General features: G+C 37.4%; 1 protein-coding gene across 2 annotated transcripts in view; it reads left to right on the forward strand.

The window, feature by feature from the left end:
• Positions 1-27,071, forward strand: part of TOX3 (TOX high mobility group box family member 3) — a 73,969-nt gene that overhangs the window by 32,125 nt on the left and 14,773 nt on the right. The window contains exons 2-3 of one of the 2 annotated variants that reach the window (XM_039721498.1): positions 16,637-16,702; positions 20,642-20,896. In XM_039721498.1, coding sequence (XP_039577432.1) covers positions 16,637-16,702; positions 20,642-20,896 — 321 coding nt within the window. The remainder of the gene's footprint in view (positions 1-16,636; positions 16,703-20,641; positions 20,897-27,071) is intronic. The other variant, XM_039721499.1, reaches the window with a different exon arrangement.

A 27,071-nucleotide genomic window follows, 5' to 3' on the forward strand; every position in this document is an offset into this window, starting at 1 on the left:
TTAATCTTTAGTGACTTGTTGATTGGCATTTTGCAGACATATTTCTGGAAGGCACCCAATACCATTTTCTGTAGCCTTTCTGGCAGTAGCAGAGAGTAACATTTCCACAAATTGGAATCTTGTACAGCTCTGGGAAAGGAGCCAAGATTTAAATTAGACAATAACCTCTGCTCTGTATATAGCTTCTATTCTTCAGCTGTAGGGAAAGTGATTTGTTTAATACAGTCAGCTCTGTAGCATATAATAGACTGATATATGAGTCACTCCTTGGCAATGTGTGTTTCTTAAATTTATATAGATTGAACAACTAGTTGGTAATGTACTTAGTTACAGTTGTGCAAACAATAACTATTAGCAGAGCTGAGGAGACCTAGAAAAAATTGTGTTTGCTTGGTGTTTGCTGGGGATTCTGCAGAACTGTTGGGTTTTAGTTCTTCTCTTCAAATGCAGAGGATACAATTTCATAATCATGAGTATTCTTTGGGCTTTGGAAAATAAATAATAAAGCTAATAATAAAGCTTTTATATCAGAGTTTAATATTTTTAATGTTTTATATATGGACATGCATTCCTTAAAAATGAAACTTAGCATCAGTCTGTTAGAGCTACATAATTACATTGCAGCTCTTTTTGGTTTGCCCTTGTATGTTTTTTTTCTCTCTTCATGTAAAAATCTGTTGCTGTCAATTGATACCTGTGAATGCAAAGAATTCTTTTCTTTCCAAACAGCAAGATTCTTTTCTTTAAAGGAGAGCTCTTTACACCATTCAGTTCATGTTTATTTAAAAGCTTAAAATCTTTAGAGCAAATCTCACTTTTTGTCCAACAGAAAATTGATTTTGCTAACAAAAGTGGTGTGGGCTTGTAAGAGAATATTCAGAAATATGCAAATAAGTACAGATAGAAATCTGTGTGAGCAGCTGAACAAAGCAATCAAATTTTTCTCATTGGAAGTTTGTTTAGCTCTGCTGTGAACGTTTTTGAACAAAATTATGAACTACTGTTAGTGCAATGCTTCTTTTTATAGGAAAAATGGGCATTCTTTTTTATCACAACTATTTTTAATACTCTACAATTTTTCTGCCAGGTCTTATATTTACAAAATAAAGCACATTGTAAATATTGAACAATAGACAGATACATTTCCTAACAGTTTATAATATGCTGCGTATTCTGGGTGGGTTCCAAGCAGCAGTTAGTACAAATGATATGCCAATCAAAATTATTTTTGCAACTATAACCTGTTATAATGCAGTCTCTTATCTGAAACCTCAACTTGATATAAACCAGATCTCTTTTCTTAAGCTTTAACTGTTACATGAATAATTTCCCTTGTCCTGAACTAATCCTGCTTCTGTCCTGTAAGCTTCTTGCTAGTGCATGGCAGCAAAGTATAATTTATCTAGAGGTTATATAAATCTTAATAATCACTACTTCCTTGTGGGCATGTGCATTTCTTTTTCCTTATTCAGGGCTCAGTTGTACACAGAATTTTTGATGTACTTCAGTGAGTCAGATTTGCACATCCAGCATGTCCCTTCTGGGCCGTCTCTCTAATGATTCTGGTTCAGTGTAGAAACTGACTTTTTTAAAAAGTCCCCTGATGGCAGTGCGATGAACACTTAAAATTCTACCATTTCTATTGGTGAATAAATGTGTGGTTTCACAGTGTGCCATGTTTGTCACTGCTGTTAGTTCAATGTGTTCCTTCATCTACACTTCATTTCTGCCCCAGGTGAAAAAGAATCTTTAATTGCATTTACCTCCCCAAATTCTGTGTTTCATTTTTTTGCAGTGGGGCCTCAAATAAGTTGTGTCAGCATAAGCAAAGGTATACTGAGTTATAGAACAAATAACTGAATAAGCAAGTGGGTGGAGGTTTGAAGCATGATGCACGCTGAGATATTCTCTGGCACTTGAGGTCACTTAGCATCATTTCTGCTGGTGGCAGTGCTGACATCAGGAGTTTGAGTCACTGGAATGTCTTTTAGTTTGGTTCCCACTGCTGCTGATATAACCATTTTATTGCTGCATGGCATATAACCTTTTTTTGGAAGCAGGAAATGCTGTGACTCTCCTTCTTTGTTGATGATGGCCATTCTGAATGTTGATGATTCTGTTCATAGGACCCAGGAACTTCTGTTGCGGGGAGTGTGTGAAATTGTCACTTAAAGATTTTGATAATAAAAGAATCTATTAATGAAGTTGAAGGACTGTGATATTCTCAAGCTGAACACAATTCCATATCTTTGAAGCAATCAGGGATTACTGAGCCAGTAGCATGGGCTATGCTTCTGAGGGGAGGAAAAGACTGGAAACAGGCCTGAATTTCCCTAAATTTATGTTCATGAAGGAAAACATAGGAAGAGTGAACACTGCAGAAAGAGAATTTACAATTGAGAATGGTGAAGGGTTTATACTCCTTAGACACTTTTCACACATGCATGGTGTAACAATATGCAAAAACTTTTCCCTTGTCTCAGAAAATGATATATTTAAATGTTGACATGAAAATTGATAACCCTTTTATTTCTTTATAGTACTTATTTTAGCTACAGCTGATACACCATTTACTGGAATATGGCACAAAACCAGCACCACCATCTGAATCAAATGGCACAGCCTGATTTATGCTGGCAAATAACCCTTCAGTGTTTTTTTTCCCCTGGTAAACACCACAGCAGGTTTCTGATTTTTCATAGGTAATTCTTATACAAATTATTGTTTGAATTTTGATTTGATGAGAGGTGTGAGGGTTTGGGGGTTTGGTATGTAAACAGAAGCAGAGGGGTTTCTTACAATCAGGGCTTTGTAAGGTTGGAATGAAAGTGAGGTTGCAGCACTGAAGAGTTTCCTGTGTCCCTTGGAATCTGTCCTTGGTGCTTTGGGTGGTGCTAAGGAAGGTCCTATGTGGAAATGTGTGAAGTGTCATCACAACATGTCACCCAAAATTTCCCATGGCTGTATGTGAACTTAGACATGGGCAACTGTTCATGTGCTGGAGAAGGAAAAACTCTGAGATTGTGTGGGGGACAGAGGAAAGAGACCTCTTTGCTCTAGACCTCTTTACTGGTGGCCTGGAATTATGAGATTAATTTAAATTTCATATTTGCTGTTATAAGCTGTCCATTTTTTCAAAATATAGAAAAATGGCATTTATATGAAAGTGTAGGTAAAAATGTGTCCTTTGAATTGTTACTAGATGCTCTCAAAATCATGCTTTACAAGGTATTACAAAATATAAATATTTTTCATTAAATTTTGAGCATTTTTCCTTTCTGTGTTCATCTTTCTTCAAAAGTTATTTTAATCTCAGTTTTATCTCTTATGTGTTTCAGTCTATCTTTTCCTTATCTATCTGATAATCTAATCTTTATTATCCTTTCTGAAAATCATTGCCTTACTATGCTTTTCTATGGGTCTTTATTCCACACTTTCTCTGCTTCCTAGTACCCAGCACTTGCACAGCACTTCATACAACTTGTGTATCTTTTTTTTCCTCTTCAAACCATACTATGTATATTGTATTTGACAATTCATTTCTTCCATTAAAATTCATTCATTTTTCTTCACCAGTTTAGAAAATACAGTTGAGCAACTTTGTTTTGATGACCAAAGGAAATCTCTTTCAATGGAAAACTGCTATAATTCCAAGGCAGATCAGGCAAGCAATTACAGGCAAAACCATTAGTGTGATGATGGCTTTGTTTTGGGATTTTCTAAATCTAAAATCAATGGACAGTTGTTATCAGAAACTGTTCTAGATGCTGATACAAATGAAGAGAAAGCAATTAATTATAATAACTTCTATTTTCAGCTGACACATAATTAATTTTTCTTACCTTTTCTTAGTATTTTCTTCTTTTGGTAGCAAAAAGCTGCCAGAACATCTCATGCTTTTACTCTGTTCCTGCCTTCTCCATTACATTAAAACCAACACTGTGCAGCATTTCCCAATTCAGGTAGAAAAAGTGACTGAGAAACTTCATGGGAGAGCAAAATCACCCCAGTTTGGGAGATGATGAGCAACCAACTGAATGGATTTCCTGTGATTTGTTCTCTCTGTGAACAGGCAGAGCAATTTGCATGTTTTGTGCTCCCTTGCATGGTTTTGAATCGTTTCATTGCCTCACTAGAACTGGATGTGGGATTTGAAGTTCTGAACTTTCATACAGCTTTGATATCACAGAGGCACCACAATGTCTGTGTTGTAAAACTTGGCTAAAGTTATTGTGTGATCCAAAATATAATATAATAATGAAACAGCTGTAGCCCTGAGTGTTTGGGAAACAAAACTCTGAATATACAGGATTTTGTGAGAGTGCCCTGACTCCAGGACTCACTTCTTGTGCCCACAGATTTCTGATCGCTGGGGAATTTTTCATTCTAAAAGTGGGATGGAATGGTGGGGTTCAAGATATAAAATAAAGTTGAGAGAACTCCCAGGAGTTTGCAGTTAGTTGTAGCAGGCATCTGCCTACCAAAAGCATGTGGTTATGGTGCATAGTATTACTTGGTTCTGTCAGAGTGGTTTCTATATCAAAAATGCTATCTCAGGGACACCCAAAGAAATGTTTTTGGTAGAGCTCAGGTCATGTCATCAGCTGACGAGGAAAATGAGTGCTACATGTATATAAGCTTGAGACTTTTCTGATTTGACATCCAGTTATCAACCTGGCTTGGAATTAACAGGTATCTCTAGGAATATGGTGCATAGTTTCTAACATTTAGACAAAGAAAGTTCATGAGATTACAGCTTTTACACATCTACTGATTATGATTACAGTTCATGCATCTACTTTGAATTCTTGCTAAAGCTACATCTGATCATTTTAAATTCAACTAAGAAGTGTTCAACTTCTTGCACATCTTTGATATGAATAGCATGAGACTGAATTATCTCAGTCCACTAATGTAGGAGAATATATTCAGAGTGTGAGTTGTGAGCTGTGGAACAGCTTGGCAGCAGAAATGCCACTAGGATCTGGTGTCTCTCATACTTCAAGAAAAGAAATGCAAGAATTTGCATGTATCAAAGCTTGTGCATGCTTACATCAAGACATGAAGGGCAGTACTTGACTGTTCAAGTGAGCTTTTATTACCATTTTTAGTTTTATATTTAAAAACTTTGGTTTTTCTATGGCATCTGAAAATTATGAGAACGAATTACTGGTGTGCTTTTTAATAGGCACTTAATTCTAAGACTAATTACTAATTAGTATTTTGACACACCAATGCTGAAGATCACCTGAAGACTTGAGAGCCTGGTTTTGTGATGATGCCAGGCATTTCCAGCCCTGCATGTGTGAGATGCTTTATAGAGAATCTCCATGATAAAGCATCTGGATTTTCCTAATATGAAGGTTTGACTGAAACTTTATTCATTTCATTTGTCATAAATGGAATTTGCTGTGCACCCTTTGTGTGTCCTCAACTCTCAGCTGAACCTCAGGGGGTGCAATCAATATCAGAAGTAATTTCTGTGCCCACTTTCAAGAAGAAACACAGTGACCCAATTAAGTGAAGACAATTCTACACTGTAGTAATGGATGAAAATGCAATTAAAGTAGGTTACTCACCTACAAAATAAAGTTTCTGCTGCCCAAAATGTTGCCTTTAGGTTGGAATGAAACAGTGGGAAGCTAAAGATAGATAAATTAAGCCTGATTAGTCTCTGTGGCATAAATTAGGAATACAAACCACCATGAGGGATTATTCCACTCTTAAATTTAATTCTCCTGTACTGTTATTTCAGAGCATTGCATCCAATTCCATCTTGAATGTTTAAATAAAGTCAGATGCTGCTGAAGACTCTCCAGAGGCCTCCCTGCTGTGGGACTTGTAATGATGCCCCAACTAAAAATAGTGGAGAAATCCTGCAGGTTTCAGGTTGATGTGAAATAAAGGAACAGGAGGAAGTGCATGTTTACAAAATGCATCTCTGATCTATGTTGTATTAACACATGTAAGTTTTCCAAACTGAAAAACGTCATCACCTGAGGAACATTTGAGGGTGACTGACACCAGGTCTAGTGCTGGCGTTGGGGCATTTCTGAGTGGCTTTCCTCAGTTTCTCCTTGGAGTATGTGTTTAATAAGAGCAGTTACATCCCATGGGCTGTCTTTGCAATGGACTTGCTTCGTACAGCCTTGCACATGGTGCAGTAGAGTTAACGGAGACTTCAAAAAATGCTATTTATGTATTTGGTTATGATTAGTGCTTCTAAAGTGGAAAGTATTTAATTTCATTAAAAAATGCAGGAACTCATGGTATCAACATGGCTGAGAGTTGAGATATTTAAGACTTTTTGCATGTACTGATTTTAGACTGAAAGTATCTTGACTGATCCTCCATTATGATTATTATAAAATGTCTACATCTGCTTCACCCTTTCTCTATCAATTTTACATTTAAAACTTGATATAATTTTCTACTGTAGTAGAACTGATTCACAGTCTAGAATGGAATTTACAATTTTCACTGAAGTGAGTGGAATTTGATATAAGATTGTAAGAAAAGCTACTTACAGCCCCAATTGCAGTATAATCACATCACTTTAAATTCGTGTGCGAAAATGTTACAGTAATCTTGAATATAGTGATGTAAAAGTATTTCTTGGGATCTGAAGTATAAAACGCTGTCATTATGCTAAGAAATGCTTAGGTTCAATGCTTAGACAGTTTATATAAAATAAAGGGGGGGGGGGGGGACATGATTAACAGCTTGATTATATGAATTGAATGCCTCAAAGAGGGAAGTGAAACAGAAATGGTCATATGGCAAAATCAGTTCTGTGTTTATGTGTTTGCCTCCTGAAAAAAACCCAACCAAACAAAACTCCTTGTAGGAATATCCCTTGCAGCAGTTGAAGTGCTGGGTGTAAAGGTGTGCTCAGAGGTGTGGGAGGGGAGTTAAGGAAGGGCCCTTGATGCTGTCCTTCCTTGGTGCCTTGGGGCTGCTCCCTCTCAGGACCTCTGTGTCTCTCAGGTCCGGCAGGGATGGGGGACTCCTGTCCCTGAGCTGGGCGTGTGGCAGTGGCTGCAGCCACGTCACCAGGGCTCCATGCCACCAGGGCTCCATGCCACCAGGGCTCCTGTCACAACCTCTGTGGGACCAGATAGGAGGGGCAGCCCCAGCATCAGGGCCACTCACTTGATTTAGGTCCTTTTCTCAGATTATTTTGTGGGTGTGTTGGAGGCTGTTCTGAGAAGCTGTCTATTGGAAAATGTCATGGAGAAAAGAGCCATTTCCATCTTCTCACAGGATCACGGAAAAGCTCAGTTGTGCTTTAGCCTTGCGTAGTTCTTTACAGCAGCTGTGTAAAAAGAGCATATTGTAACTGCCATATGTCCTCAGATGTCGTCAGGAATGAAATCTTATGTAGAATTTCAGCTGTTTAAAATAATGTAAAGTACGTACATCAAATGGGTGACGTGAAAACTGCATGCATGAGAAGTCCTTTGCTCATGTGGAATCAAGATTGCCCCAAAGTTTTAGAAAAATACATAAAAACAGGAGCAATATAAGTAAGTTCTTTTTTCATTTTAGCAATATTTCCCTTCCATGACATTTATGCCTAATCTGGTTTATTGTAACAACAAGTATGCGCTCATGAGAGTGGTTGGGAAAATAATTTTGTAGTTCATCACTGCAAGCACATCTAGGTTAGAAAGCAAGGCAAGAAAGCACATTCTTTAAATTCTTTAAATATTCATATACTTTTAAACAAAGACTTAAAATACAGTGGCCTCTCCTTGGCTTTATAACTGAATATCTTAACATCTGGTATCTCTCTGTGTTTCAAGTGTCAGGCAACAACAGGATGTGATAATAGGGAATGTACTTCAGACCTATGGGACGCAACATCTGTAGATCTTGTAAGGTCTTTTTAATGTGAAACCCAGTGGGTTGGTCTCAGTTTGGTATTTGTATTATCCTTGTACAGAGGAGAAGTAGTCTTAGCAGATGTAGGAAGACACAGAGGTATTCCCAGAATCTGTGTGTGTCCATTTCATTACCTTTGAATGCACAGCTGCACAGACTGTGGACAGACATTCCTGTCTACAAAGAGTCAAAATAGTAAGTTGAAATTCTTTGAACATGTAACAGCAAAATTGTTGCTATGTTTGTCTTGGAGAACACTCTCAAGATTCAGACTAACTTTATAACACCTTAATCTTGTATAAATATTAGGACCAAGACTGCTCTTTGAACCACCTTTTAATATGCATGCATTTAAATATGGAATAAGTAGCATTAAAAGTCTGGTGTATATTGAATTGCCTTGACTGTCAGTCAGCAGAATAATACTGTGCATATTCATACAAAGTTACTTCTTACATATAAAAACATTTATAGAATGTGTCCTTCTTAAGAGATCTGAAAATGTCTAACATGAGACCATTAAATATTCCTTTCACTACTGTTCCTAAGACTCGTTCAGTTTCACACTTTGCAAAATATTATTCAGTTACAGCTTTTGGCTGTGGAATTCACTGAAGGAGTTCATATTAAAGCATTTGGCTGGAATCACAGAGATTAAGTCAGTGCTTTTTATTGTTATTGTCAAAGTTTTTATTTGCTGGCTGAAAGCTTTTAAAGTAACTTCAAATGTTTCCATTCTAATTGCTTTCCAAAAATTTTAAATCTGTACTATCTGCAAACAGTGTGTCTGATGGATATTGAGACAATATTAAAAAAATATAAATGTTATTTTTCTTTTGGATCTTACTCAAGTATTTTATCCTGAGATTTTTTTTGGCTCTAAGCAGAGTTAGAGAATGTATATGTGTACATACATATACAGGCATAGCCTCACTTATATAAGGATATATATAAAAATTAGTGTGACAGATGTTTGAGACTCAAAAATTCGAATCTAAATGGTCCTCTGAATTAAAAGGTTAAAGATTTTAAATATCAAAAGACCGTCACATGTATGATTCTACACATATTTATGAAGAGATTCAATAATTAATGAAACACTAACAAGATTATTAATTTGCCTAAAATTTAGGATTGAGAATGTGGCAGCAAAGATGGGTACTTTAAACTTTTGCGCTCCTGTCTGTTGGCTTGTTGATCATCAGTGATGTGGCTGTAAGCAAATGCAGCTTTCTGTCATGAAATCCCCTATAGGAACTCCTTTGCTTCTCTACAGGGCCTGCATTCCCTCCAGGTCATTGCAGGATCTTGATATGGTGTGATAGAGAATCTGATGGGGAAGAAATGGAGAGACATAACTGCTGTGTAGCAGGTTCTGGTGGCCAGAGTCACCAAGGCTGACACTTCCTGGGTGACTTTTTACAAGTCCATGAAGACATGTCCTAGCAGATTTCTGGGCAGATCCTCACAGGAAATTAACCCTCTCCAGAAGTCATGAACTACTGAAAATAAGAAAACACTGTAATCTGTCTCAGCAAGCAGATTGCTACTGTAGTATTCTATAAAAATAACTAATCTTAAATTTGTTCTAAAATTATGAACAGGAAGTCCCAAGTATAAACTTGGCATCTATAGTACATGTTACCTAGTGGTTCTGTATTTCATGAAAGTGTTCCAAAATGATATCTCTTGCTGACAGAGGCACTGTCCCTACCCTTGTGTGTACACACACAGAGCAGTTTGCTCTTACATGAACTGGGATACCTTTTGTGCTTACTGACGTGCTCAGAGGCTGACCCAAATGTCTTCTGCCTGCATCTGGTCCAAATCTCCATCTCCTTTATGCTCAGTGGCTCTACCCATAACCTCCTAGAGCTGCCTGTTGTCTGTGGTGAATCACTGGCATCCTGCCAGAGGACTGAGTCCCAAAATTTCTGTGGGTACTGATGTAGTGTCAAAATCAAGGCTACCATTTTGCATTTATCCTGACATAAAATTTATTCTTCATTTGAAAGGTTTGAAACAATGCTTCATTCACTTAAAATGATGTGAATACCTAACAGCGTTGCTGGTGTGGCACCTGTCAACATTCTGCCTCCTCTTTTCTAGCAGCAAAATCAAAATAGAATACTTGTATTTTATGAAATAATATGGATATCATCTACTGCTTGTGAAGTATTGAAACTTCCATGAACGACTTTCTCTTCCAGAAAAGAACTCCCTGTTCCTCAGAATACTTGTATTTTATAAAATAATATGGATATCATCTACTGCTTCTGAAGTATTGAAACTTCCATGAACGACTTTCTCTTCCAGAAAAGAACTCCCTGTTCCTCCTGTGAACACATAATAACTTAGGAGTAAAGCCTCTACAGAGATTAGCTGGATATCCATCTAGATCAGAAAGGACTGCAGAAGTCTTGTGTGTTTTTTTATGTTCATTGAGAAAATAAATTGTGTTTTCTGATGAGAACACCCTCAGTATTTAATTTAATACATCTCGTAAGGACATTGCTGTTCATAGATGGTGATAGTTAATACTATTAAAAAAAAAGAAAAAGTCCCCTATCCCAGCCCTCCTCCCACTCCTTCTACTTCTGCCAGAATAATTTTAGTGTATATTGTTTTGTTTGGAATAATCAGGCTGAAGTAGCATTAGTCCAGCTTCTCATCTTTTAATTACAGACAGTTTATTGTCTATGCTGTCCCACTTTCTGCATGGTTCCCCACCAGCCAGCTAGACTTAGCAATCTCCATTAATTTAATTTGGCATTTCATTCAATCAGACAGGCTGTGAACATGATGAATTTTTTTTTTTAAAATAACACAATGCTCATTCTTAATTGATGTCCTTATCAGACATTGTATTTGCCAGAGCTGTAATTATTGGTCAGGCAGCAAAATCAAATCTGCCCAAATGCAGTGAAGATGTTCTCTGGTGAAATTATTAAGATACAGTACTTAGACCTGCAAAGTAATTTAGTTTTGGTCTGTAATTACATCTTTTGGGATTGTTATCTTTCATTTTGCTCATACGGGTAGTGTAACCTCAGAGGAATTAACTTGCCAAATATGAAGATAAAACTGAGATTCTTGCCATAATATATATTTGTGCTAGCTGATATTTGAAAACCACAAGTATGCTCACACCATAAAATAATGATCTTATTAATGGCTATATTTTAAAAATATGGGTTCTAATTTTACTGCAGAAATACTGTAAGTGTGATCACTTGAGGGTGCCATTTTCCATAAGCAGTAAATTGGCACCAGAATTTGGATGTGTAACTGCCTAAAATACATGCACAACAGGGCATGCAGTGCTGTGACAGAACTGGTTTAGAGCTTGTTCTACAGGCAGTGAGGATTTTGACTAGAAATACTATCCTGACAAATTTTAAATGTGTATTTTGACTAGACATTAACTAATAATTATGAAGGGACGGCTGGTGTAATGATAATTAAGTCCAAATTCTGTTTTCCAGTAAGGGTTGGGATATGGTTTTCTTTAACTAAAAAAAACCAAAGGCAGTAGGGAGTGGATTCTGTCATAACTATACATTTTTTAAAATTTACTGTCAGATTTATGAGATGTAGTCTTTCTTTGAGTATAGAATTGCAGTCACTACTTTTAAGCAAAATTTAAGTTGATGGATTAGCTATGAGTAGACAATGAAATGTGTTTCATTCCTGTTATGGATATATTTTAAGTTTTTCATCTGAGACATTTATTCACATTTCATGGTTTTGTTGTTATCCTGTGCTGGAATAATAATCTTTCCAATGATGGTTCTTCCTTGAGGTTGCACTATAAAACAGCAGTATTGTAAAAATAATTATTTGGCATATTTAACAAAATTGGCTGCTGAATTAAATTTTCTTTTTGAGTGTAAAAATATTATTATTTGAACATTCAATTTTGTTCTGTTGAGATGCTCAAATAAAAGTTTGTGCTCCTTTATGTGTGGTTTTATGTGGCTTATGCATTTCTGTATTTGACTTCTTGAGCAAATGAATAGTTGGAATAGAATTACACCACAAGTCAGTCGGTTGATGACTTGTACATTGTAGGTAAAATGATTTCTCCATGAAAATCAGTAGCAAAATTCTGATTAACTTTTATAAGTTCAAAATGTTATTCTTTGTGTCCATAATAGTAACACGTTCCAATGTTATTTGCTTTAATCTTGAAGCTTTTTTAAAATTATTATAGTTTTGTGGTGTGAAGTTCTCTTTTTTCTGTTTTATCTCTTGCTATGATGAGTCAATCACAGTTGCTGAAAAGCCCAGAGAGTGGCCACAATTCAACATTTGAGATTTTTCTGAAGACTTTTTAGTTTGAATTCAGGCTCAGTGGACATTTAATCACTGATTTTTATCCCAAGCTGACAAGGGTTTTCTGTGGCATTCATCATATCAGAATCCTGCCTTAAAACAACTGCTCATTAGTCTCAGTTTCATAACCAACCAATTTTTAAGCTCTGGTGAGTACAAAGGGTAGTTTGAAAACACAAATAGCATTGTGCTGTGCCAGTTCCAAGTGCCTTATCCCTTGATTTACAAACAAATAGCCTAACATTTGGCCCCAGAGGTTTGGTCTAAGAACACACACTTGGTAGAATTGTGGCAGTGACACAGTTTTTATATCCCCAGTGCTGGGCAGGAGTTGATTTGGTCTTCATTAGGGCATGTGGTGAGGAAGGAGAGGGCATGAATGTCCCCCTTGCATTACAAACACACAGCCTTGCTAGAGAAGCTGAGTAAGGCCAGGTGTTTGGCTTCAGGTCTGGCAGTCAGAGAGAAGAGAAGAGAAGAGCTTCAACCAGCTATTTTAGAATGAATGAGTTTTCTGGACATGCTTTATACAAAGTGTTAGTAAACCAAACATCCAGTCTCATTCCAGTCTTCCTGTCTGTCCAGAGGGATTTCAGCAGTGCCAAGATTCAGGTGCCCTTCCAAAATACAAGAGCAGGGGACTGAACTGTTGTAGTTTTAATGCAGTGATTTGCATGAAGCATGGAAGCTGTGATTCACAGCAAGTTCAGAAGAGGCTTTGTTTGTGTGCAGTTCATTTCCTGAAATGGGCAGATGCCTGTGGTTTCCATGGGTTGGTGGTGGCAGTCAGTTGGGTACTCCCACTTAATGTGTTCATCAAAACTGAAGAGAGAGTTTGAACTGAAATCAAATGAAAAAAATTGTAATGCAATGGTGTGTATTGCCAAAGGAAGCTGGAGACATTTTACCCTTTCCTAGTTACAGAACATGGGAGCTCTGAGTTTTTTAGGTGAAGTTTAATCAAATCCTTGCTAATTGCTCTGGCAAAGTTCTTTGCAAAGCATCCCAACACCATCCCAAAACAGAGACAGCTGGACTAGATGCTGCATCTTTCTCTTCTGTCCCAGGGAAACCTGACAAGTGGGAGCCTCTGGAGTCTGCCTGGGCTGGCCAAATTGCTGGGTCTCCCCTTTAATTTGGATCCCTGCTGGCAACCATACCAATGCTCTGAGCTGTTTATGAGGGGTCAGAGCAAGGGATCCTTAAGAAAATAAACAGAGAAAAACAAGAGTCTTTCCACAAAAAAATATTTTACTCAAATAGGCAAGAACCCGTTGTTCTATTTAGAATGATTTATAACTGTTCCCAGCTGATCACAAAGTGTTTCTAAATTAAAAGCCATTAATTATAGCCTTATATAGATACAAAGATATGCAAGAAGTGCTTTGTAATTCCAGCTCTGCACTTCAGGTGAGAGCTTTTTAAATTACTTGGACCATTGGAGCCACCTGCTTGACTAAATGCTGAGGGCCCTGTGTTTCAGTACTCATCAGTGCATTGCAGTGTTAACATTGTTACTGATTTTTCTTATTTCTCCAGGGCAAATACTAATTAATGGATACAATTCACAGCTGATTAGCTGTAGTTTCTTCAGTAATTACATTCGCAGACTAACTGTTCAGAAGAGGATTTCTAACCCAGTTCTTATTTCACTCTAAGCTTAATTTGTTTTTTGAATTGTTTAGGTCCTTAAGATAATAACCATTTTATTTTCTTTTGTTGTTATAGGTACCATTAGATAATATGGAATTTTAATCTTAGAAATACTCACTGAGAATTGTTATGTGCCTTCAATAGATTTCTAGTTTAAAGACAAAAAATAAATGTGAAGAATATTAGTTGTGATCCATACTAACGAAAGCTGAAATATTCCAGTTTCTGACATCATTGCCTGAGTCATACACAATGGGGTCTTAAATATTATAGCCTAAGAACAGAATGACTTGAAGGATATGTACCTGTAACTTTTAGCTTTGACATTTTTTGTTATATCATTTGCTTCCACAGTCTTAATAAAATGGAAAATTAAATTGTCACTCTCCCCTTTGTCTTACTTTAATAAAACAAAAAAGAAGGAAACCACACTGGCAATCAGAAAGCAGTAGCTGTGCTGTGAGCAATATATGTCCATCAAAACAACGTAGAATTTTACTCTTCAAGGAAAAAATCAGCCACTTTTCTGTTTTGAGGCACTGGAGCCCTCAGGTCATTAAAATAGGATAGGGTTTGTCCCCACTTATTTATCCAGTGTCAGAGTAATGCTTGCCTAATGTACCTTTGCCCTTAGGTATCCTTAGAAAACTTGATTTCTTTCTTTCTTTCTTTCTTTCTTTTTTTTTTTTTTTCTGTAGAAAGAACAGCTCTATTCGAGCCATTTGAGTTTTTCATGTAAATCATTCTTAGTTTGCCACTAAGTGACATGAAAAATTCTCTCCTGTCGATCGCACTGTTGAGCTGAAGTAGTGTCTTTGTGCAACAAATCCACACACACATCCCTATGTGCCAAAACAGTCATTTGAATGTGCAATTTCACTTGAATTTTTTAATCTCCAAACATGGGTGACATCTGGGCTTTTAAAAAATGGATGACATTACTTGAGTATCTGCATAGCTGGGGATAACAGAGTTTTAATAGCTATGAGGCAGCCTACATATTGTGCCAAGGCCTCTGTTGCTTAACATGTGTTATAGGTTGAAAGATTCAGAATGATAAGTACACAAATGGCATTTGTTACTTGAGAATGAGGGATCTCATCTTGTATTCCTTCCATCCCGTGAGTGTCTCCTAATTTGTTTGATGTCCTGTTTAGTCAGTCTGACAATTCATCAGGTACAGAAGGCTCCAATTCTTTTTTTTCCCCTTTTAAAAAAGTTATTTACTTATTTATTTATTTAAATCTCCTTTTAACTTTGTCTTATTGCCAAAAGTGAATATTTGAGTTTTCAGGGAAAGAGCCTTTCTTGAAAGGATCACTGGTCCTTCCAATGAGAAACTGGAGAGTCTGAAATATTTCACTGCTAAAAGCAGTGAGGCACCAAGTGCAGCTGTAGCAAATTGAGCTGAAGCAAAGAGGTTTTCCTTTCAGGACAGGTTCAGCTGCTCTGAAAACACACCAGAGGTTCTTGCTTGGAAAGAAGAAGCTGTGCAAGCACATGGTCACCCATCCCCATGCACTGGCTGCAGAGCTTGTGCTCCTGTTGGGAGTGTTTGATGTTATGGGGCTGAGGAGGGGTGTCCACCACAATCTGGCAGATAAGATAAAATAAAGCCTTCCTAAAAATATTTGTTTTATGGAACTAGAAAATGGGAGTTAAGGGAGGAATTCTCTGTGTGGCTTTAGCAGCAGTGATGTGGCAGGGACAGCACAGGGGTTTTTCCCTCCCTTAACATTCTGCCTTGCGCTGTGCCCTGTGCCTGGTAGGAGCAAGGTGCACATGTGAAATGCCTGTTTTACTGTAGGTTCCTAACATGCCTGGTGTCTGTTCCTTGAAGCAAAGACTCTGGATGCCTCCCTCCTCTGGGAACATGTGCAGGACTGGTTACCAGCCTACATGCCTTTGGAAGTGCTGTTCAAGGGCATAAGGCGCTGTATTATGCTGATAATTCTCTTTCCTGTCTGTGTTCAGTCTGTAGAAGTAAAAGTACCTCAACAAATGTTCATACTGGAGAACTTGGAGGAAATGACTGGCATTGAAGGAAATCCCTTGTGATTACTGGCATGTGGAATGAGAGTTGCTTCTCAGTGGGAGCAAGGGGCACTGGGCACATCTTGGGTCTCAGTGTCAGACGATTTCTCTGATTTGCAAAATGTTCTGGTGTTAATGTTCACTGGGAGAGTGGGAGTTCCACTGGAGTGAAACAGAAACAAAAGGGGATTGTTTGGCTTTTCAATTTTGTGGAAAGAATGGGAATTCAGGAACAGCATTGCAGATTCTCATTCTTCCCCTTACTGGCCTTCAGCTCTTTGGAGCCAGGTCTGCTTGGAGTAGGAATACAGCAGCTACTTCTGGCTGCAGCAATCCTCTGGGTCAGGATCACTGGCAGAAATGTTATCATGTGCATCAAAAAACATGTAGAAGAGTAGAAATGTCTTTCCTGGGGGAGTCTCTTCCTAATGGATTCTTTGATGCATGGGCAAAAAAAGTTGGAGAGGTACGCATGAATATCTTCCTTCTAAAGACTGGGGGATGCAGAGTATGTATAACAATAACAATAATAATCATAATAGTAATAATGATGTTGTTGAATACAGTTGAGTTCTGACTTCAAAGAACATCTGCAAATACTTTTTATCTGTTTGTTGCTTTGGTTTTTGTTGTTTTTGTTTTCTTCCCCCAACCTTTCCTATTCCAGTGATGGGGTAAAGAAAAGTTTATTATGGCATACATTAAATCCAAATATTTATTTTTCTTTCAGTTTGGAAACAATAACAACTACATGAACATGGCAGAGGCAAATAATGCATTTCTTGCTGCAAATGAGGTAGATGTTTTTATTTTTTATCTATGCTCATATTCTGCTGTTTGCGGTGATAATTTAACAGACTTTGAATGGATGAAGAGTGAAGTGCCGAATTTCTGTGTGTTTTATGGAGCACAAAATAAAGACTTTAATGAGAAAGAAAATAACCTGACAGCTCTCCATTACTAGTCAATTTAGCTGTCCATAAGGCTGTTACTTACATAGCATGTCAATAGAAACAAATCTGCTTTATGTATGGAAAAAAATTATGAACAGAAGGAAGGAAATAAAAGGCACAGTAGGTGTACACTTTGAAAGCAAGCTTAGTAATAGTCATTACTAGCTAATGTTCTAATTTTTGTTATCGATACAAATGGTTTAATTTGGGTTCTCAATACTCATACGAGATAGAAAACCAAAGCCAGCTCTGTTGTCTGAAGTGTATGTGCTACAACAAGGAATCTTTTGAATCCAGGATCCAGAACAAACCCAGAGGCCGGGCTGGTGGAGGATGGCTGGGTTGTGGAGATGATGTATTTGATCACTGCCTTTGGAAATGGAAACAGGAGAAAGTGTGGGAGCTCCAGGCTCCATGTATCTGCTAGGTGGGGCTCCCTTATAACCAGTTAAAATCAAACACACTAATCCTGACCCCAAGCCCAGGCAGAAACTGCCTTTGCTCATCCTTAAAACCCAAGCTCTTGCTCCATGCACTGTCTAGCATGTGCACAGCAATATGGAGAACTAGAACTGTTAGAGGGTGCATGTCATAAATGATCTTCCCTTCATAAGGAAAGGGTAGAATAAACAGGCGGCCCTGATTTTTGTGTTGTAAGTGGGGCTCAGTCACAGGTATTCCTGTGCACTTCTAAAACACTGACCTCAGAAAAAATAAGCAGAAAGGTGTAACAATAAATATGTAGGTTAGAATTAAGGGTAGGATTTTATGAATCATTTATACAATGGTCACCATTTCTTTTTACCCAGCAAGACTGCTTAGATAAGGGAATATTATTTGGCAGTAGCTCCAGTGTTATTTGTGATAATGAACACAAACCCCATCTGTAATGACAACATGATGTTTCTTTCTGTAGAATTTCTTTCCTACATTTGAATCAAACATTGATGAAAGCTCTGCTGCCAGCAGCTGTTCAGAGACAATTTAATTCCAGCTGTGATAATTCACCGTGTCAGACATTGGCTGTTATATGTTGATACAACAGTTCTCCAGATTTGCATTTTTATCAAAAGGAACAAATGTTTTGAACATTTCAGTACAGATGGCATTTAACCATGCACACAGGTTTTTAGTGTTTTTTTTAATATATGTGTAAGATATAAATATTTGAAAAGTTAATAACTTTAAAAAATGTGATTGGTAAGATAAATCTCACAAATGTTATACCATCTTTTGGTCATAACACCACCTTTCTGCAGTCCCAAATTGCATACTATTCAGGCTCTTTTTACAGACTGAATAGCCCAGTGATTTGGATTTAAGGCTACTTCACTAAGGGGCTTGCTTTCTTCTTAAATTACATCTATTTTATTCTCATTCTTATTTCTATGTTTGGTTTTTTTGGGTTTTTTTTGTTTGTTTGTTTTTGGTTTTGGTTTTTTTAAGATGTGTAGATATATGGATAAATTCTACACCACAGTTAAATTCAGATTTAAAAATGTTAAGTCATTCATCAATTTACTCTCCCATTTGTAGCTATAAGTGTTAAGCTATAAGTATTAAGATGAATGCTACCTTTCTAAGTAAAAGAATATATTATTATCTGGCTGTGTTATAATCTTTCTGCAGCTGTCTTGGAATTATTCTGTTAGATGGGGAAAAAAGATCCAGTTCTTATAATAACTAATATCTCATAAATATGTCAAGTAAAGAGAGGTTCAAATGTACCATAATAATACTGATTTCACTGAACCCTTTAGCTTGAACAAGGAATAAAAATATTATTAAGTGTTACTGTTCGTATTAAAGCGTGAACCTTACTTTGCAATTACTGCATTACAATGTATTTAATTATAGTGGTTTTGCATTAACATGAATGTAGCTTTCTCGGTATTATTTTGGGCCTGAGCACTGCTGAGCTAGAATCCCATTTTATTTCTGTAAATAATGCCTTAAGAGTGTAATCTTAGAGCACATTCAGGCTTAGAAGCCACACATTTGCTTTATGTTTTCTGTCTCTATGTCATGATTACTACGACTCATTTTAAAGCACCTTAAATATTTATTGAAATAATATTTCAAGTGTTAATTACAGTGGTAATGAAAACAGCCAAATGCCACATATCAAGAATGAGTGTTTATCCGTATTGTTAATGTGATATGTTAGATTTCATTAAGCAGTAATGGGGTAGCAAATGAGTCACAAATTACAGTTGCATCTGTTACTAGACCACATTAGTGCCAAAATAACTGCAAATGCAGCCATAGGGTTATGTTCATTAGCCAACCACTTCTCCTGGCCAATCCATCCTTTGTGTTTGTGAACCACGGGGTCCTTGAGAAGAAAAATTCACACCTTTTGTAATATAGCAGTGGGGAAGTCAAACATCTCCCTAATCCAGGCCCAGCCTTCACATCCAGAACTGAGTTACAGCCTTGCAGTTGGAGGAGATGGGCACAGTCTCAGCAGACTCTGATGGTGCTGCAGACTGCAGCAATCTGGGACCCCATCATTTCTGGTGTGAGACCAATAATGACAGCTGACAGGTTCTATATGCAGGCAAAGGTTTTTCTTGTGTTTCAGCTTCCATCTTCTCTCAAGCGGTTATTAATTTATATCATCATTAACAGTTTGAAGGATGACAATTTGCAGCAGTTAATGAGATCTTTCACTGAACTTATCATTTTTAAATTAACTGGCATTAAGTCACTCTTTCAAACAATGTAATTAATACATAAAACAATTCTCCCTTCCGCTCCAACCTGAATCCTGAACTAATGCAAACAAACAAATCCCAGAGCAGCCTTGCATGTCCAGAACAAGACAAGAGTGCCTATTTTAGGATTGCCAACTGCCCAATTTGATCAAGGCAGTCCTGATTTGGGTACATTTAAAATGGCCTAATTTCAAGCACTGCATTTCTATTATTAAGTAGCAGTGGACCTGAAATAACACATGAAAGTTCATTTAACTCTCAAAAAATTTGAATAAGCGTAGCTCATTTGTTTCCCAAATAAAAGTCAGCAACGTTGAAGCCAGATACAGACTCTGAATAAAGATTATCTTTGACAGACACATGCACACGTACAAACATGCACAAACCCTGAAGATAACTGGCAGTAAATGTTTTGCTCAAGGCATCTTAACAGGTGTTTAGTTCATAACAAACCTACTGTTCAAACAAAGCTGGCTTGCTTCAGAAAGCACTGGAAGCTGCTGTAATCACCCTCACGCTTTCATACGTCTCTCCTCCAAATTGCAACCTGTGCTTAAAAGGCTTCACTGTATTTTGGGAATGGAAAGGAAATAAATAATGGTCATATTTCATGTTTGTTAGTGGATAAAAGCAGACAAAAGATGTGAAATGGTCAGTGCTGAATTCCTGTTGTGTGTGTGCTAGGAAATTGTCAGTGTTTTATGAAGCGTGAGAGTAATGTAAGCTGTTTGTGCTATTTTACTAACATATCAATAAAGGGGCAGTTTGTTATTCAGCCAAATCCAATGTAGCTGATATTCGGACTAACAACAGACAGATGTTGCTAATTAAGTACACATTAAAAAACTGTTAATACTGATACTCCATTTAAGCCATATGATAATGAGACTTAAATCTTTAATCAGAATGATCCACAGACTCATTCAGCATATGAAATGTAAAAATTTTGTTGGTTATTATAGAGTTTGCTTTTGAGAAAAAACTAAGATTTGGACTTCAGGTGTGGAGGTGACTGCTGAGCCTTGTGTGCCCTAACACTGTTTGCCTTGTCCTGTCCTTTTCCAGCAGACGTTCCATACGCCGAGCCTTGGGGACGAGGAGTTTGAAATCCCACCCATTACCCCCCCGCCTGAGTCAGACCCCTCCCTGGGCATGGCAGATATACTGCTCCCCTTTCAGGGCCTTGGTGACCAGCTGCCTGCACAAGGAAATGAATTTACGCCTCAGTTTCCCCCCCAGAGCTTGGATCTTCCCTCTATTACAATATCCAGGAATCTCGTGGAGCAAGACGGCGTCATCCACAGCAATGGATTGCATATGGTAGGTCTGGTTCTTTGTGTGTTCCCATTGCCTACTGGTGTGTGTCACATGTAGATCTGTGCCAACTCAGTTTTCATTGACCCCTCAGAAGATTTGTGTGTTTTCTTGGGTACCTGACCAAGGTTTTGCCAGTGTTCTGTGTCACGTTACAGGCGTGTTCTGGATCAACGATGACACACGTGTTGGTACACAGCAAACAATGATTGGCTATTGCTCAGCTCCCTAAGGCAGTTGCCAGATGGTTAAGGGTTAAATACTGGTGGATTCAGCAAGATAAACATGTTTGTTAATGTACAGTGCAATGCTATGCTGTTTGTGAACAGATCTCTTGTGAAGAAGCAGTCAGGCTTTCCAAACAGAATTTTCATTTAGGGAATGGACTTGGAAGCCCATATCCATTGGCATCATGGGCATCCCAAGTGCTCCTAAAGTTCAAAAATGTGTTTATAGTGTTGGCACTGGCATCAAGAATTGAAAGACCATAGTGTTGGCCAGGGTGAACTACAACATTTAGAATGAATTGCTTGTCTGTATTTGAAGTGTAGGACCCACATCTGACATCCTTCGGGATATTTTGAGAGTGCAGTATTCAGAGTAGCTCAGAAGGAGAGTCAGACACAGTATGGCAGCAGGAAAAAAGCAGTGTATTTCCCTCTATGCTGTATATTCCATGGCCTAAATCTTTATAAAAGGAAGTTAATTCATTTTTTTAAAACTCATAATAGAAATGACAGAGATGTATTTCCTTGAAAATACTCAAAAATATAGGGCCATAAAAGGCTTTGTTTTGTCCCGTGCTCTTGCTGGCCATGGAGGCTGGGGCAGGGTGGTCTTTTCTTGGGCTGTGTCTGAGCCCTTAAGAACAGGGAGGCATGATCCGGGTGTGGAAGAGCTGAGTGATGGGGACTTTGAGGCTAATTCCAGAGTTAATTAGGACAATCAGAGGCAGGGCTGTGTGGAGTTTTCTCCAGAATCTACACACACTGCAGGGCTGCAGTCTCCAAGGGAGGTGCATGGGGCAGTTCCCATGTTGTTGCAGTGTTTCCCTGTGGGCTCAGGGATCTCCCAATGGGTTCCTGAGAGCTTTGTGCAGCAACATCCACACTGCCAGCCATGAGACACAGCTGTGAGCCAGTTTATCCTACTCAGCATTTTAAACTCGGTGCTTACAATTAGAATTAGTTTCTGTGTTGCATATTGAAGAGCGAGTGAATGTTTAGCTTGAAAAGATATTTTACATCAACTGTATTTTTTTCTGATTAGCTCTTTTATATAGGACCTTTTGCTGAACTTGGCATAGTGAAAATACATATTTACTGCTGGACTGTAATAAAGGTTGTGTTGTTATGTTGTGATTTCTTTTTTTATTATTCTGGCAAGTGAAAATTAATTAAAGATTTACAAACCAACAGGCAGTAAATATTTCTCTGTAATGCTACAGGCTGCTGACTTCATTGCAAATTTCAATATTTCTTTGGAGGTCATGATGAGTAGACTAATGCAGAGTGAAGCACAAGCTGCTCACTGCTCTGGATATACAGAGTTCAGTCATTCTGTGGATCCAAAACAGGCAGTGCCTAAAACAAGCCTTGAAGGATGTGGTATTTGTTTTAGATCTCATTTTGCACTGTACATGTTGGGTAACTTCTGAAGGAAGATCAGATTAATAAAACCTGAGAGTAAGGAATGTTGTGCCTGAAAACAAAAGTAATGGAGTGTGTGTGCACTGAATACAATAAAACTTGGTCAGAAAATATTGTGGGCTGGATTGGTGTTATGTGTCCCAGTATCACCTCAGTGCTATCAAGTGGTTTGTAACCTGACCCAGTTTTGCCCTTTAATTTTGCAGCCTTTCACTAAATGTGATTCTTCCATGAGTAAATGGTGTCACCTTAACAGTACCAACCAGAAGAGACCTCTAGATTATGTATTCCTTCACTCACCTCTTCTGGTGCTGAATGGGAGGCTTCACATCTTTGCCTTTTCTCTTGACTGTGCAATGTAGAAATTAATGGCACAGTTTACATTGGCTACATTGGTAAGATTTGTTCCCATACAGGCCAGTGAAAAGATGTAGAGAAGCTCCTGCCTTCCTACCCCAGTAGTCCAGTGGCATTTTTAGGGTGATTTCCAGTTCAAAGCTGTGGATTGAGAACTTGTGTGCTACAGTTTTGCTGCAGAGAATTGACGAGGAATTGTGTGATTGGATATGGAGGAGCCACATAGGGAGGTTTGTATGTCAGACATTCCCCACAACTGCTTGATTTGTTTCATGCTGTGAGATGGAGTGGCCCCTGCCATTGTATTCTACTCAGTCGACTTTTCTCTTCTGCTCATAAATGCTAGGTAGCTTTGGGAAGTTTAAAAACATTAACAGAGGGTCCTTACATAGCTTTCCCCTGAACTCTCTTTAGCAGTCAAATTTTCCAGCAGTTAATCTGTATTTCAAAAACAAAAAATGAAAACATTATATCATATTTTATGTAGAAAATGTGCACTTTATTAAACTGGTAAATATTTATTAATAATATTAGAATTCATCCTTAAATTAGACATTTCATGAATTACCTTGCCTTGGAGCTATAAAAACTTTATTACAGCAATAAAAAAATGTAAAGGAGGCATTTTGACTATGAAATTTCATTTCATGGTCAATTGAATTTACTATATCTGAAAGAACTAAAGATGGGGTTGTAAAATAATTATGATGTTCGTATACACTTACAGAACAATGTTCTTATCCAGCGATACTGGGATAGTCTTATTTAAATGCTGTATTAATGGTGTATTGCTAATCGCTAAAGCTTCTTGAGCTGAATACAAACTTAAATAATTTTAATATTAACTGCATTGAGTTTATTGCTTATCTCGTGAAGCATTAGAGAGCTTTACTGTAAGCAATATTTAATTTAGGTAAATGTAGTCCTACCCTGTTGCAAAGCCTGCTAGAAGAATTTCACCTTGAGAAATGTCATGAGATTTTAAATCACAAATGTTGGAAAAATAAAATGGGCTTGGACAGAATTATGATTAATACTGTGTGTCTTTGGCTTTTTTCTATGTACTACCTGACATGTTCACCTATAAACTTGAATGCAGAATCGCCAGAGGCATGGTTAAAAATAGGTTATGTCAAGGTTTTCCTATGTCTCCCTTAGGGTATGGAGTTGGCTAGGTACCACATAATGCTTCTGCAAGTATCTCACATATTACTCACAGGAAGACATACACATGGAAAACAAAAAAGAGAAAGAAAAAATGTTGAACATATTCTTTATGTGCCATTGTGTTGAAAATTGCATTCATGATGCAAGAAAGATATCTATATATTTATTCTCAGCATAAATGTGACCTAGCAATTACTAAAGATTGTACTGGTGAGTTAACCATTGTTTATGCTATTACGATATATGTACTATGGAAAGAGTGACAATTTGCCACAATGCTGATTAACTTCATTATTATTGGCAACAAACACAACACATTTATCTTTACAGCATTTTTTTTAACGTTTAAAAATAGTCAACAGCAACAAAAAGAGGAGATAAAATGGAGGCAGTTTGATTAATTTTAATATTTTAATAACATGCAAATAAAATTCTGATGTTCAAAAAGGAGTCACTGAAAAATGGAGTGTTGATGTACATTTGACTTCAAAGAATGCATGGATTTACATGATGCAAATATTATCCCCATAAATACTTGAATATAAATAAGCAGAAATCAACAGCAATATCCTCATTAAAAATCAACTCCCAATATTTTATATTACTGTTCTGTTTTCTGTTGAGCTGCCCATAAAAAATTATTTTAATCTGCAAACTGTGGCAATTCTATAAAACTACAAGTTTTGCTCCTGAGGGTTCCTTTTTTTAACACCTCTCTCTAATCTGCCCAGCCTGCTGAGTAGCATTGACATCAGTAGTACATCAATTTCAGAAAGTGGATTATTTTTACTAGACAGCTATTGTGACATATTGGGTCAGTCATAAATGAAAGATATTCATGCAAGCATGCAATACTTGTAATGAAGTCTCACTCTGACCTTCTGTATGATTGATTCTGTAATTTAGTTTTCTCAGGCAGTGCCTGAAATGAAATGAAATCATGTTGAACAAGTTTTGAATACCCACAGTGCACCAGGAGAAGAAAAATCTGCAGCCCCAGAGGCTTGAGAGAGAGCAGCTGAACGATTTATCTCCATGCTATTATAGCCTTTGCCAGCATTCAACATTTCTTTTTTTTTTCTTTTTTTTTTTTTTTTTCTTATTTGGCTTAAGTACTTAATTCTGCAGGTAGCTGTAAATGGGAAAATAAAATGCTGTTCAGATTTAAAATGACAGGACAGGAGTATGTGCAGGGGACTGATAAAATATCTTGAATAGAACTGACCTTTCATGTAGCTGAAAGTTACTGGGGGATTCATCCTCATAATTACCATATAGATTATTTTTATTTCTTTCCTGCAATGAAACATTTCAGAGAGCAGTAGTGCTGATTGAATGAAAATTGAACTTGTTAACATTCTTTTCAGCTTAGCCTGTTGTACATAACAGAAGGTTAGCTTTGATGAATTTCAAAATTCTCTTTCTGATATCTAAGAAACAGACAGTAAAATAATTGTCTTTTTTCAGTCTGATTTTTTCTTTTATTCAAAAACGTACAATGGTTGGAAAAACAGACTGATAGTTTTGTATATATTGCTCACTACATTACTTATGCTGTTAGAGAAAATGTGTTTCCTATTTGATGAAGATTTGAGCCTGTTTATATTTTATAATTGTTGCAGTGCTGCCAGTGCAGTCAGGATTCTGCACAGATAAGGCTAATTCATAGTGGAATATGCTCATCTTTAATTATATTACTCCTTAGGAGTGGCACCGTGCTCAAATCAAAGACACAATTGCGACTATTGCTTTTATTTGAAGAAGAGACTTTTAAAATAAACATCTCAAGAATGTGGCTTTAGAGAGATGAGGTGGAAATTTGAACTTATTAAAGACTGCATACAATAGAAATATTATTAATGTTTCAGAATAGTGATGCCTTTTACTTACTTTTACTTTTACTTTTACTTACTAAAAATGATGCTGAAAATCATTTTTAGTAGTTAAATTCCCAAATTACTAATGAACTTTAGGTGAACAGAATGACATAAGATTGGAAGACTAAAAGCTAAAAATGTTGCTTTGAAATTGGCAAAAGATAGTTATTTCACTCCTCACCTGACTGGGTGCCTCTCATTTACAGGTTTCATTTTCCTTTACAAAGAAACTTATTTCTACATCTCTCTTTTAATACCCAGTCAGTAATCTCCTATCTGGAGAGAATGAAGTAGGCTTTAAATTAATAAAATGTTATAACAACATTGTTTAATGTGTTGCAGATGAAACAGTTATTTCATGGGTCATTAATGTGTTTAATGCCTGGAATGGTTTATTAAAACAAGCCCTTGTTATTGTTATGAATGTGTTTATTGTCATCTGTGATACAAAATGTACAACAAATTTCACAAGTTTCTGGGTATTAGTTTATAGAAGTAGCAATTACTCATACTAGAAGAGGAGATTCTCTTCTATTTTTTCTTGGAATTCTGAGCTGAGTTGCTAAGCTCGGGCTTTAAATCAGCAGTGTTAGTCTGGCTTGTATTGGCCTTTCCCAGCAGAAATGGCAGCTGTTATTGCCACTGGTTTGCAGAATTTGTGGTACCAGGAAAAATTAATCTCAAGCAACCCTGAATTAAAGGATGCTTGGGCAGCTCTGAGCAGTGACATTTGGCCATGTACAGAACAAGAGGAATGCTCTGGAAATGGAGACCTTTAGGACTCAGTTGGCAGCTCTGGGGGCTGCTCCCAGCTGGGCTGGGGCACAGCTCAGGGCTGGGTGCTTTGTGGATGGACTTCAGTTTTCACAGAGTACTTCCTTTTTGTTTGGTGTGGAATTAATTATTTTATTCTACACCTGATGAGGTAGTTGGGCATTTTGCAGTTCCCTTGCAGAGCGTGGGTGCCCAGCTGCAGGCCCTGGGGCCGGTGGGTGAAGGGCTGGGAGCCCTGCAGGCAGCAGCAGCTCTGGCACAGGGCCATGCTGTGCCTTTGGCCTGCGGGGAAGGTGGTGCTGGCCTGCTAAACAACAGTGTGGAGATTTTCCTATCCTCAGTGACTTTGTAATTCTC

The sequence above is a fragment of the Passer montanus genome, unplaced genomic scaffold (assembly GCF_014805655.1).
Source record: "Passer montanus isolate IOZ18808 unplaced genomic scaffold, ASM1480565v1 scaffold45, whole genome shotgun sequence".
NCBI classification, from domain to species: domain Eukaryota; kingdom Metazoa; phylum Chordata; class Aves; order Passeriformes; family Passeridae; genus Passer; species Passer montanus.